The sequence below is a fragment of the Chamaea fasciata genome, unplaced genomic scaffold, assembly GCF_029207755.1.
Source record: "Chamaea fasciata isolate MVZ Bird 193981 ecotype frontalis unplaced genomic scaffold, bChaFas1.0.hap1 SCAF_17, whole genome shotgun sequence".
Classification (NCBI taxonomy): Eukaryota; Metazoa; Chordata; class Aves; order Passeriformes; family Sylviidae; genus Chamaea; species Chamaea fasciata.
The window spans coordinates 8,602,041-8,615,985 of record NW_027094102.1 but is presented as its reverse complement, the minus strand read 5'-3'; the positions used below and the strand labels follow the sequence as shown (position 1 = coordinate 8,615,985).

At 42.6% G+C, this 13,945-nt stretch overlaps 1 protein-coding gene across 4 annotated transcripts in view; it reads left to right on the top strand.

The window, feature by feature from the left end:
• EYA2 (EYA transcriptional coactivator and phosphatase 2) overlaps positions 1-13,945 on the top strand; it is an 87,574-nt gene that overhangs the window by 46,237 nt on the left and 27,392 nt on the right. For all 4 annotated transcript variants that reach the window (XM_066199159.1, XM_066199158.1, XM_066199160.1 and 1 more), the window contains 2 exons: positions 11,013-11,080; positions 13,036-13,213. In XM_066199159.1, the coding sequence (XP_066055256.1) occupies positions 11,013-11,080; positions 13,036-13,213 (246 nt within the window). The remainder of the gene's footprint in view (positions 1-11,012; positions 11,081-13,035; positions 13,214-13,945) is intronic.

The window sequence follows — 13,945 nt, the reverse complement described above, 5'->3', positions numbered from 1 at the left end:
AGCCAGCTCAGTAAGCCTTTAGTGCAAAAGAAAACGGGAGAAAACAGTTTCTGCAGGTGGCAGGTGCTTACTCCAAGGCACAGGGAGCAGGAGTAAATGTGTCTTCCTGTAAACAAATATTTCCACCCTTCTTCTCACTTGTGAGAGGAGCAGTCTGAAGCTCCCTGACTGTATGGTTTATTTAACTTGCTGAGTGCTAGTGAAAGGTTTGAGTGAGGAGGCAGGAGCCTTCCTGTGCTGAGTGCTACCAAGGAATGTGGGCTCAGGGCTTTCCCACGCCTCAGCTCTTGGGGGTGGGGAGGTGATGGCTCCCTCTGCCAGCTCCAGCACCACTGGGACTTTGCTGGTGATGGGCTAAAACAGCTGAAAAGGGCAAACTTTTATCCGTATATTTTAATAGAAAAGTTCAGGGGGGATTTAAGAGTCAAGCTTCTAACCCCCAGTTCAAGGACAAAATGTTTTTTGCATCATGTGGGAAGAGAGATCCTGAAGAGGGTGATGGTCAGGGGCTCAGCAAGAAAAGGTATCTCCAACTGCTGCTCAGTTTCCTACTAAAAAGTGCAAGGAAAAAAAATTTTTTTTTAAGCTATTCTCTGCAAGTATTGTAAAGTGTTTATAGCTCAGGTACATAGGTGAAATAAGTTTGTATTATTTGCCTCCACTGAGGGCCAGCTCCCAGAGCAACATAACAATGTCATCTGTGGGTGAGGGTGGGTGGTCAGATCGCTCAGCCTCGTGATTCCTGCTCACTGTCCCCTCAGATACGAGTTACAGCAGCAAGTAAGTGCCCATTTTGGGTGCTACACCACTCACCAAGGAACAGATGACCTCTTGGGTGACAAATTTGTCTCACAGGACTCTAGGACAAATGCTGTCCTTCAGGAAGTGCCAGCATGGTTGGTGCTGGTTTGTTGCCTCTGGTGTTTGTTTGGCAGCAGCACTGGCAGGCTGGGATGCCTGTGAGGCTGTGAGCAGGAAATGGTACTTGTGAAGCCAGATTCTGCTCTCTGTTCAGGTCGGTTTGCTTGCAGTACAAACACAGATACAGGTGTAAAGGGGTAGCATTCGGCTTTTCATCCTGAGCTCCAGCTGTCAGTTGTAATCCTGGCTCTTGAGCAACAACAGGATCCACTAAAGAGCAAAAAATAAGATATAACAGCATTTTGGTCAGTAAATGGTAAAGAAAAAGAGCTATTTTACAGCCAGCCAGAAGGGGAAATCTATTTTCATGCTTTCCTAGCATGAGACAAAATTGATTGTGGAAGAGTTTGTTAGCCACATAGCTAATGCAATGTGTCACACACATACACAAATATAGAAGATGAGCTTAGCAAGTTCCAAAGCTCATAAAAATGACACAAAACCATATTGCAAAGGTACTGGGATTGAAATAAAGATTTTAATTGCCAAGTGGCAATGGATATCATCAGGCTTCAGGTAACATTCAGACTGAAATTTGGTATTCACATATTTGCCCTGAAGGAGTGACTTTTTTCCTCTCTTCTTTTTCTTTTTAACCGGTGCTGTGTGCAGGGTTGTTCCATGTCATTATTAAATTTAGAAAATTATTTGTTTCATAGTGAAGAGGTCTGAAATATGCATGTGGCCAGTCTGGGGATGGCACTCACTTTTAGAGTCCTGAATCTGAAGAGGAGTTAACAGTTCGCATTAGATTTTTGCCTTTAAAGTGGTAAATTTGTCATGCTGGGAAAGAAATGTTTCTTCAAGGTCCATTTCATTTCTTAGTCAGTCCTCATGTAAGTGTTCAGTTACAGCACCAAATTGCCAAACACCCTGCTTGGTATTAGAAACATATTTTGCTTTTTAGCACACATTTTTCAAAGTGTACATTTTCTGACAGTTTAGCAGTTCAGTGATTTGCTCAGGCTTCTGGTAAAATTATTATTCAATGATAGAAATTGAACATGAGACACAACGGTTATCTTCCAGTTCTGCCCCCAAAAGCTTACTGTCTTAACTGGCAGCTGAGGAAAGTGCTTGTTGCTGAGGGTGGGGGAGAAATCTTTGGAATATAAGAAACTTAGCATTTAGTGAGCTATGTAAAATACAAAGAGAAAATTGTGCCAGCACATTAGCTAACCCAGAAGCCCATCAGCTCTGCAGAGAGTGCAACAACAGCCAGCTTATAGAGCATTTCCTGTGGTTGCAAGAGCATGTGCTACCCCTTGATTGCACATTAGGCCATCTCTTCTCAGCTTGTCATTAATTCCTAGACAATGGCTTGCTCTTCAGTTATAATTGCTAAAATGACAGCTGGTATGAAACTATGAAGTTGCACAACAGTTAAAACTGTGGCCAAAGACCACTGTGGATGCTGTTGTTGGGCAGGGAAAGATTTGACTGCTTTTTTGGGGTTTTTTAATATCCAAATCTATCTACCCACAAAATACTTTTTACATTACAAAGGAAAAATCAGTTATGTAACTGGGATAACTTTCCTTTGCCAAGGAATTGCAGAGCAGTGTTGAGCTTGGGACAGACATAAATTTGGGACCAAAGACCTATGCAGTGAAATTTTTTGCTACTGCTGAATATTTGTTTTCTTTGTAGAGCCCTTCTGATGAGCTGTGAAGTAGTGAATGAATAGAAATTAGCATTTCTCTTGTGCAACACTGATTTAAAATTGATTATATCTATATTGCTTATGTTTGTGGAATGAATTGGTTACAAATTGTTCTCCTGGCCTGAGAACAAGTAAAATCTGAATAATTAATGAATTAAAATGTTTTCTTATGCTGAAAACATTTTGACCTTTGTTGATATCTGGATAATCTTGACAATTTTTTTTTCCAAGAGATGCCAGAATTTCTTGCTATTGTGTGCCAATTTGTTAAAAATTTAATACGAGGTCATAAATACCAATTTGGTCTGAACAGTTACCTCTGCCTGCATGAATTTTACAAAGGAAGTCCATGTTTAGTTTTAAACATGATTCTTGAATACTTTGTGATGAAAATAGTGATGAAATTTCAATCTACACCTGAGAAATGTAAATCACACTTTGGCATCCAGATAGTGAATCCCTGTGAAGTCCCAAAAATAAAGGAAGGTGGGAGCATGTTCTCAGCAAACTGTCACTCAGATGCCTCAGATTGATAAAATAAAAACTCAGTAGAAAACGAGCAGCCTCTTTTAAAAGCTTCTGCTTCACAGCTGGTTTGCATTAATTGCAGTCTAAAACCATGGCAGTAAAGTTGTGCTCCACTCCATGGTGGGTTCAGCAGGGAGAGGCCTCTCTTCAGGAGGGGTCAGACCTCACTTTTTGCAGTGTAAATACAAGGTTCCTCAGAATAACAGCACAGTCCCCCTTTCAAAGATTTTTAAACACCAGGGGCTGACTGTGCTCCATTTACTTTGTTTTAAAACGAGCTGACTTCTTGGAGAGGGAAGTCTGTGGGAGAGGCAAAGGTGTTGACAGTGATGCACTGTAGGCTGCAAGGAGCTGTGCTACTGCTACCCAAGGGGAAAGCTCTGCTCTAACTCTTGCCATTTAATGGAAATCAAATATTAACTGGTACAGTCAAAACAGGAATCCTCTCTGAGGCAGAGCATTTATTTTGGAGGTATCTTGTGTCCCTTTGAGAGAGTTTTGTGTGACTTTGTCATCAGGCTGGCAGAGGTGGCACTGGGGAGATGGGAGCAGCTGTGACAGTCATGAATCAGAGGGAAGCAGTAAGGTAGGGTCAATAATAAAGGGACTGGATAAGGAAAATACAAAGAAAAGTTTGTGTGGTGAGAAAGGGGGAACCTACAGAGAAGAAAAAAGTGACATTTCTCAAACGTGCTGCTTGACTGTCTTGGGAACATTGTTGGAGGTCAGATAGAAATCTCAAAACGTGGGTTAATGAGCAAAATCAGTGCAAAAAACAATCCCAGAGATGTCTGGGTGTAACACAGACTTCTCTTTGTGGATTTTATTTTCATTGCTTCTGTAGGATATTAAAAAAATCCAAAAATATAGGATGGGAACAGCTTGGGAAACCATGAACTTGGTCTTGATTATTCAGCTTACAGTGCACTTGGCAAAGAATATGCTAAAATGTTATCGAAGCTTCACTGAATAATTGATTCAGTATACCTAATGATTTTGAAATTGTCTAGAAGGCAATAGAAGAGCTAGTGTAAAATTACATATAAAAATTTGTATCAAGAAACATCATACCTGCATAGTCAAGCATTTGAGAGTTAGGAAACATCAGATTCATGATGCTGTGCAGTGCTGGTGCTGCTCTTGTTGTACCTCATCTCCAAGCACTGTGTGAGGTAATACTGTGGTGGAAAAAACAATTCAGTCACAGGATGAGAGACTGGGATAATGTTTGTGGACCAGTTCAGCCTGACCCTGCTTCAGTCAGCACAGGCTGTGCAGCCCAGGAGTTTCTGAACTGCTCTGCTGGCAGTGGATAACACTCTTGCCTGGGCCTTTTTATATGTAATTTGGATGCCTCTTCTGTTTATATTGGCAGGGTTTAAACTCTGACACTTCTGCACTGCAGTGCTGTGACCTCCAGAACTATGAGAATACCTGCACTGTCTGAAGGGAGCCCACTGAGTTATGACAGATAAAAAGAGGAGGATAAAAATTTGACTTAAAAAGTCTGTAACTGGCAGATTAATTGACACTGACAAGTCATTACCAGGACAAAGATCACTCTGCTGTTGTCAAGTTTCTTACATTTTTCTCTGTTGTGGCTCTTCTCCTGGAACCCCTGCAGTACTGAAGCAGTTGCGCGGAGGTTGGAAGAGCCTCATGACAAATGCTTGGATCTAAACTACCCAACTGAGACTTACAGGGATCCTAAGTAATGGGTCAGAGAGTGGAGATGTGCTAACCAGCTCCCTCTTTTCCACTGGTATTTGGAGATTTACTTTGCTCAACAGGAAGAGAAATGCTAAATAACTGTTGTGCTGACCGGGCAAGAATGGCATGATGGTAGATGTGACGAGGCTGCTTAGATTTGAATGGTGACCTGGGAACTGGAGGTTCATGGCCACTAATTAGCATAGGAGGTGGGAAATCCAGCTTTACTTTATCATGTCTTGTTATCTGTCAGTGGAGGATTGTGTCCAGGATGAAACTGCAGCTGGAGGAGTCTTTATTCTTTGGTGTCCATGGAGTCATCCAGAAAAAGTCCGTTTTGCTGGTTGCTTTTTTTCAACAAGATATTGCATAGAAACAGTCTACATCCCTGCTGTAAGGATGTCCACTTTTTGGCCCGAAACATTTCCTTGTGATTTGTTTTTGAAGACAGTCCAGTGTGATTTCCTTCTGTAGCTGTAGCATTGTTAGATAGAAGTGGTTAAAAACACTTTCTCAAAGTACAGTAAAATCTAACTGCTTTCCCATGGTTCTGATCCTGAGAGGAACTATAAACCATCCCAGCACTTTCAACACCATTGTTGATCTGGATTGAGCTATACAGATGACCAAGCTCAAAAGGATGGTAAAAGCCAGGCTCTTAGAGCTGCTCTGGTCATCACTTACTAAAGCTCTTTGAGGCTCTGTGAGTTGAGCACTCCCAGGAGCACGGGAAGAGCTTTGACTCAGAAAAACTGAACTGTGAAATGTGTTTTATATCACCAGAGTGCCCTCAAACACCTGGTCAGGCTGACAGGACTGCATGGGATTGTGGTGGGAGACAAATGGGCTTATGTTGAATGGGTTTTGTATCTGAGAGTATCATCTGCAGAAGGTGTTCATATGCTTTTGGGAGCAATGTCCTTTACCAGACACTGCTGATGTCAAGTGGTGTATTAACATTGTAGAATAATGCTTTTCATCTAGCTTAATGCAGTTTGCTCTTCCCTGCACTGTCTGAGCCCTTCCAGACAGAAATACAAGACTTTTTGGGGAAGGGTTCATTACACCTAATGGCAAACACTTGAGCAATCTGCTGCAAAGTACATGTGGGTTGAGTTTTTTCTTCTCCTTTAACAGGTCAGATAGTCTTAAAATGCCTCCACAGCTGACAACCATGCAAGGTTTTATGAGTCTTCTTGCCCAGTAAATGCAGGCAGATGTTGTAGGATTTGGAACCTTACAAGGCACTAGAGTATAGCTGGTGGGAGGTAATTCTGATGAGTGCTTAACCTCTCACTAAAAATGTAGCAGCTTGGAGAAGGCAGTATTTACTGCAGGAAACATTAGCTTGTCAGAGAGCTAAAGCACTGCAAAGAACCTCTCTCAATGACCATGGAAGTCTTCAGGCAGATGTTGTTCACAGCAGAGAGTGATGCACACTGTGCAGGGAGGTGGGCTGGGACCTTTGCCTGCATCACTCAGTCAGCAGTGCTTCCTGCAGGAAAACAGCCTCACGATGTCAGAATGCACAGGCCATTTCGTGCAGCCTTGTAAAATACCATGCAATTCAGCTGACCCCTGCAGGCATTTATTTTATTGGTCCTAAATGGTCAAATAATCCTTTGAGAGAACTCTCTGTGGAGCCATTGTGCGTTTCATCTACAAGTCAGAGGAAATGCTTAGGTCTAAGCTTCATCATTCTGGTTTTTTGGAGTTAAATCATGACACAAACATACTCAGAAACGCCCATGGTAGCCACCCTCAGTGTTGCATCTTTTAAGTGTTCCTGGACTCACAGTTGTTGCTGGCTGCCCAGAGAGCTGAGATAAACACTGAAACTGTCCACCTGTGCTGAGCCTGGCCGTCTCCTCCTCTTGCTGTTGGGTATTTCATTGAATGTTGAAAGTGCAAACCAGCTGTTCCTCTAAATTTAGCAGCTTTTTCTCTTTTGAGCAGTACAGGAGGCTTGGAGAACACCTCCCCGTTGTCAGGGCCCCTCTGACTTGTGAAAGACAAGGACACAAACCTGATTTTCAAAGCTGTGGTTTTGATCTGAACTACACCACAGGCCCATCCTGTCTTCATAATCACCACTCCCTAAGACACCAGCATTCCTGTATCATTCTGTGCATTCATAAGCTGAAAAAAACCTTTTTGTTTTTAGCAATGCCAGAGCTTAGTTCTGAATACACTGAAAATAATCATGAATATTCCTTTCTTCTCTTTACTTGCTCATACCTGGCAAGGAGGGGAAGAAATGCAGCCTGATTCTGCAGTGACTGAAAGACAAATGTGGAGGGTGAGAAGCTGGTATGAAAGTTTTTGCAGGAACACGGGCCAGATCACGCACCATTGAAATTATCATTGACCATGGCATGGGGGTTTTTTGGAATGCTTGAATTAGAAAGTGAATGAGGGGAAAATAGCAAATGAAATCCATCTGTATGAGAACAGGAATAGAACATTAATCAGCTCACAAAGAGTTTTTCTGTACATGTTGCCCTTGGACACTCACATAGGGAAGGGCCACATCTACTTATCGAGGAAAAATCATGGCACTGGCTCTGCCTGGCATGTGGACCCCTTTCATGCCGTGTCTTTCCATGCAAGTGTGTTTGTGATATAAATACTTTACAGGAACACTTACAGTACCACACATCTGAAGAGCTGTTCTACTTCAGAGTTCAGATTGTTTTATTATGAGCTAAATGTTCTTTAAGCTACCTGTGAATGAGGGCATTGTGACATTTAGCAACTGGCTTGATTGAACACAGATGTGAGCCATATTCCATATGGAGAAGATCCAAAGGGGGAGATCCTAGGCTTGTTTCTGATTTGCAGGGAGTTTGAATGCAATTACTTGGCATTGAGCTACCAAGATAGATAGAAACAAATCACTTGCTCCCACCTCTACAGTATTGCAAACGTAAAACCAGTCTCAGTTTGAGAGTGTGTGTTGTCTTCAGAGGTCCATGAAAAAAAGCCAATATATGTGAAAGCAAAACTTCTGCAGAAATAGGCAGAAATGGAAGGGGGTTAGGCATTCATGTACATTACTTACCAAGGGGCTTCCTAGGAGTGCCCTATTCCACATTCCACAACTTTCAAACTTCATTTCAGTCTTTCTCTGAATATTACAAGAGGTGCTGGGGAAGTGTTTGAGGGGAAAAATGGCTACATGGGAAATAGGGCTAAATTGCAGTATCTGTTGATAATTCTCCTATTTCTTGAGTGCAAAATTTACTGATGCAAAACTGAAATTGCACCTGGCAGAATTCATTTTGTTGTGGAAGTGTTTATTTCCTACCAACAACTTAAGGAGGAAAAGCAAACATTTGGGACTGGTTTTGGTATGTGTTCTGAACTGCTGAACTCTACAAGGCTGCTCACAGAAATTGTGATCAGCAGGCCTCACTCTCTGTTTGTGGAGAGAGGCTTTATCTTTGTCTCCATTGCCTGTGGCACTTGTTTGTTTTCCTACCATTCGAACTGAGGGTGCATCATTGAAAACATGGGCTCTCTGGTCTGGCCTGTGAAGTGGAACAGGGTCTGAGCTATAATAGTTCCCAAGATAAATATTGCTCGACCTGAATCTTTAAGAACTTTCTTTTCCATGCAGATAATTCTTTTTTTTTTTTTCCTCCCAGCTTTTCATCCTTGTTCAGCTGGGAAGAAATTCCGAGTGTTTACTGACTTTGGTCGTCCTTAGTGTCCTTATCTGTAATTATTCTGCTTTAACACTGAGCTGCCAGGACATACTGAGCTTAGCAGCTCTCAAGGTGTGCTGAGGGGAGGGGGTTCAAATCTCTGAATGCACTGCTGGAGGGCAAGGAAAAGGGTTGTGTTTGATCTCAGTTTAGACAAACAATGTGAGATTGTAGTCCTCCTTGGTCAGGAGGCAATGACAGGAGCCAGAAGAAGAGAAAAACCTGAGTTGCCTCAGGTTGAACTTCAGTTTATAGGGAATACCAGTCTTCAGCACTTTCACAAATATTTAAGTATGTAGGCAAAAAATCTGTCCTTCCTTTGGAAACTCCCCTGGGCAGAGGGAGCCAGGCTGCAGTGGCCTGTAGGGACACCTGAACTTGGGTAGCTCATCCAAAGTGGCAAAAATATATTTTGCAAAACCACAGTGTAAAATGCACTGCACTGGGTGCAGTTACAGTGCGCTGTGGGAAGCTGTGGAGCAGGATTCCCCATCCTCTCATCCCTACTTTCCCGCCCACCTCTCCCTGCTCACTTATGGTGTGTGCGTGCGCACACTCATTCTTCACAGCTGGTATAAAGTTCTGATTAAGTTTAATCCAACTATGCAGATCCCTCCTTTTCCTCACTCTCTCTGACTGTTTGGAAACCAGGAAGCTGCAGTATCGTGCAGGTAGCACAGCAATAAACATGTTCTCATCACAATTTACACATAAAGCGTGAGTCCCTCGAGGTAACTCATCCCCCTCTTGACAGCTTTAATAAAGGATGATGGATTGTTTCTAAATGACAGTTTAGGAAAATCAAAAATTCCCCCCTGTATTGTTTCTAGCTCTGGTGTACAAGAGCTGTTTTGTCTTCTGTGAAAGTTGTTTTTGCCTGTGAGCACTGGGGCTCTATTACTCTCCTTCACAGTGGTGAGAAATGCTGTTACCACAGGAATATATTCATACTGCTGCATACCTGTGACTTTTGGAAAACCTGCAGAAGCCTGTCACGGGTGGGAAGTGGGGAAATGCCAAGAGCTGGTTGTGTTGCTGTCTTTGGGATGCTGCTCTGGGCAGTCTCCCCATATGGGTTGTTGGAAGCAGGAGGGATTGGGCACTGATCCACCCACAGCTGCCTCCAAGGCAGGAATGCCAGGAGGAGACATCACCCAAGCCCACCTGCACTGGCTCAGCTCCCAGCCAGCACATTCTGGGTCTTGGGGAGACCCAGGCCTCTAGGTACCTGGCAGTCACCTGTAGTCTCTTTTCATCCTCTCTACTATTTTCTTTTTAAAGGCCACATATGGCAACAAATTAGTGCTGGAGGGCAGAGTCCTCTCTCTTGGTTCTTTTTGGCTTGAGATTTATTTCTCAGTGCATGTGCTTTGTAGCTGCACTTGGCAGAGTGGAGTTTGTTCAGCTGTCCGTTCCCCAGCTAATCCGGTGTCCTAAAATAAAAACAAGCAAGTGGAACTTGGGAGGATGGTTGCCCCATGGAGACGTGCAGAGTGTCATATGGTTAAAACAGCACTGCTCAAAGTCATTCGCATGGTGAGAGCCAAATGAGGAGAAAAGGCCAAAGGCCTGATTAGGGCTCAGTCTGATTGACTCGTTGAGGTGACAGAATGAAGCCAAGATGAGCCCAGTGCAGCCTGGCAGCACCAAAATTGTACCTCCTTCACATACCGCATGGAATGAAAACTACTGAAATCAAAACCAGCATAGAGTGGGGTTAAATGAAGGCTAGAACCTGTGAGGGGATGAGAACATATGGCTCTGCTACCACTGGCTTGATGGGAGGCAAAGACAGACCATTCCTGTAGATCATACCTGAACATTTGCTTCTCCAAACAAAATCTGTGTGGTGGTGCTTCCTCCAGCTGAGGGAGCCTGGCTGAGCATCAGCTGCTTCGCTTGGGACAGAACCATGTCCATCCTCTCTTCCTAATATCCCAGGATGAAGAAATATATTGGCTCCTTGCTGTCCCAGAAATCTCAGCAATATTGTTCTCACACTGGGAATAGTAACACCAGGGTGCAGATTTTTCTCCTGAAAACTCCTGGGTACCTGATCAATTAGGACAGATGCCAGGATACTCATGCATGAAACAGCACACGTGGGAGGATGGCAATGTAACCTGAGGGGTTTTCCTACAGGAGGAGAAGATAAAAAACAGTATTCTAAAATTACTATCCCAAAAAATGCAATTCTATTACTTACTGTAAAAAGAAGTAACTGAATTTTAAACCTGGGCTGAATCCTTGTGTTCTAGCTGTGTTTCCTGGCCCCATAATCAATCTTTTAGTGTATGTAAATGAATGCCTTTCAGTCAGTAAACCCCAGTAACAGCCCAAAGTTTTTACAGCCTCAGATTTGTGCCATATGTTTTGTAGTGAGCTGGAACTTTACTTTCTGTTGGAAATTATTTGAATTAATTAACATATCCTGTTACTTTGATTGCTGATTTATCTTATGACTGTGATCCTCTTTCCCTCAGGCACAGCAGGGATTTACCAGGGAGCCAACGGCCTGACAAATTCTGCAGGATTCAGTGCTGTGCATCAGGTATGGCTTCAGCATCCATTGCTGGCAACCTTGTCACTTATTTTAAACCAGTTGGAAGATTTATAGATCAGAGAGATTATTTTAGTGTTGGCAGATATTTAAGGAAGGTATTGCTTTGTGTTTTGCTGAACACCATTCTGCTCTACTCCTTGGGCCTGTTCATTTGCTGGACTTCAAGATATCTTGGTTAATTTTAAGGTGTGTCTCAGTACACACACTCAGAGGGCAGACCTTGCAGGAGGAGGGTGCCCTGGCAATCTCTGACTGGCTGCTGCAGCAGTGCCAAGAGTCTCCTCATTCTTCTGCCATCTTACAACTTTCAGATATGTTGTGCATCCTCTCCAGAGGGGACGGCTTCTAGAATCCTGTCGTCTGCTGTCTTGGTACTGTGCAGTAAATCTGAACAATCTGAGAGTGGTGTTGGCAGGCCCTGGTGGATGTGGAGCCATCTGAGCTGTCTGAGCACTTCCCTGTTTGAGAACACACCTGTCCGTGGGCTCCATGCCTCAGATACCTTGATAAATGTGTGTGTATAAATAAACAGCAGGCACATACACACAAGACAGATGTTTTTCAGTAGCAAATGGCTCTTTGTGTTTGGACCAAACAAATGAGTACACGGTCCCAGAAGATGTGTTTTGGTTGGCCAGTAATTTCAGTTCCTTGTTTGTAGGGTGATTGGTGACTTGTGTTTTTAATGGCAACAGTGGGCGATTTCTTTGTTGCTTCAGTTTGGACTTAAGACATCAGCATTGCTGATAGAAGTGCATTTGATTGAAGTATGGAGGTTACCTAAACAGGGGGGAAAAGTTGGGCTTTTTTCATTATTTTGTAATTTTCTGTAGGAGAAAACCATGAAATTATCTCATTTCTTTTTCAGTCTAATTGTTCATATGACAATTTGAGTCTTTGTTTTTGAGAGCTCCCTGGTGACTGAAAGTTAATGAAATAGCTGTCACAGGCAAAGATGTAAGCTGTTAAGGAGGAAAGTGCTTTTAGTCTTTCCAAAGACTATTTATTATTTAATTCTGTTTAATACCAGAGACTGATTATAATTTCTGAGGAAATAAAAGCCTTCTGCTCAAAGACAATGCCCAGAGCATGAACACGATTCTTTATCTGGAAAAGCAAATTCAGTGGACAAGGACAGGAGTTGCAATTAAAACAAAAAGAAACAAACATTTTACGCTTTGATTGTTCAGAGATACATTTTATAATGTTTTCCAGTGTCCTGCTTTTCACAATACACCCACCAAACATGCAAGGATAATGGTATGGGGTTTCCTTGGGAGCCTTAAAATCAAGAGAAAGAGTTTTGTGATACCTCAGCTCCCCAAGGTCACTTGCATGTCATATTTTTAGTTCATTTTTCTGTAGGTAGGCAGGATCACTCAGGCATTTATTTATTGCTGAGATAGTTGGGCAGACTGTTGTCAGCGTTGCTGCAAAAAATTGCTAGTTTCTTTTCATTTTTTTAGCCTAACAGCTGATCAGAAGATGTTGCTGGTCATGGGGAAATGCAGCCTGTTTTCTCCTTCCCTCACCCAGTTACTCATTCTGTTCCTGCAATTTCTTAGGTGTTTTGTTGTTTACAAAGATTATGTGTTCCATCATGGCCCTTTTCAGAAAGCCACCCTACTTCACTCTTACATAAAATTGTTAAACTCTGTAATAAAACATGTGTCTGCACTGATAACTAAAATCCTATAAAAAACCGAGAACTTGCCAGATTTCTGACCTCTTGTTGATTAGTCTATCATAATAAAAGAGGAGTATATTTGGGAGAAGCAGAAATGTAATTTCCTAAGTGAATGAAATGCAGTTCTTCAGTGAAATATTCCTGAGCCATGGCTTGCTGCGTGCACAAGTAACACATTGCTTTTGTGGTACCTTACTCGTTTGTGAGATAAAACCAGATGCGTGCGAGTTAGATGTTTCTTTTTTTTCCCTCCAAGGAATATTCCTCGTATCCCAGCTTCCCTCAGAGCCAGTACTCTCAGTATTACAGCTCGTCCTACAGCTCCCCGTACGTGTCTGCCAACAGCATCAGCCCCTCGGCCATCCCCACCTCCACCTACTCCCTGCAGGAGTCTTCCCACAACATCACCAGCCAGAGCACAGAATCCCTCTCTGGTAGGTGCCTCTCCTGTGTTCCCAGCCTGGCAGCCTCAGCCATCTGCAGACACAAACACTAGCATCTTGTTGTTGGGCTTTTTTTAAAATACATACTGATAGCTCAGATTGTCTGGCACTGAACGGTTCTCACACGGGTTTGGGAAGAGACTGGAGTATCCAAGCTCTCTAAAACCGTCCTGTGTTGTTTTCATGAGTATATGAAGTTTGGTCTCCTCTAAGGTAGAGGAGATTTCTGGGTTTTTTTTTTTCTTTTCTTCTACAGAAAGATAAGACAATGACATACCAACCCCAGATCAGTACAGGGGGCTCACATGGATAGCAGTGAATTCGAAACAAACAGCCATGAGCTGAAAAATTCTCATTTTCCTTCATGTCTGATGACTTTTCAGCTCATGTCTTTGTCAAGGATTGTATTCACCTCTTACACTAATGGATAATATTGTGCATTCATAAACAACTACATCAAGAGAAAGTCCCTCTTTAAAAACATCTATGCAAATTGGGTGTCTAATACGAAAGTTCAAGATGAATTCTGTGCCAAAAAAAAGCTTGAAAATTTGTGTCCTATCTTTGCATGCCTGATTTTTAAAGTTTCAAAGTTTAAGTAGTCTATGGAACTACTGGTGGATTATGATCCCCCAGTGTCCTGTTCAAGAGCAATCTTCAGATATCACCTCCCTACTAGTTTTCATTGGCGTGCAATAACATTTATATAAAGCACCACACAAT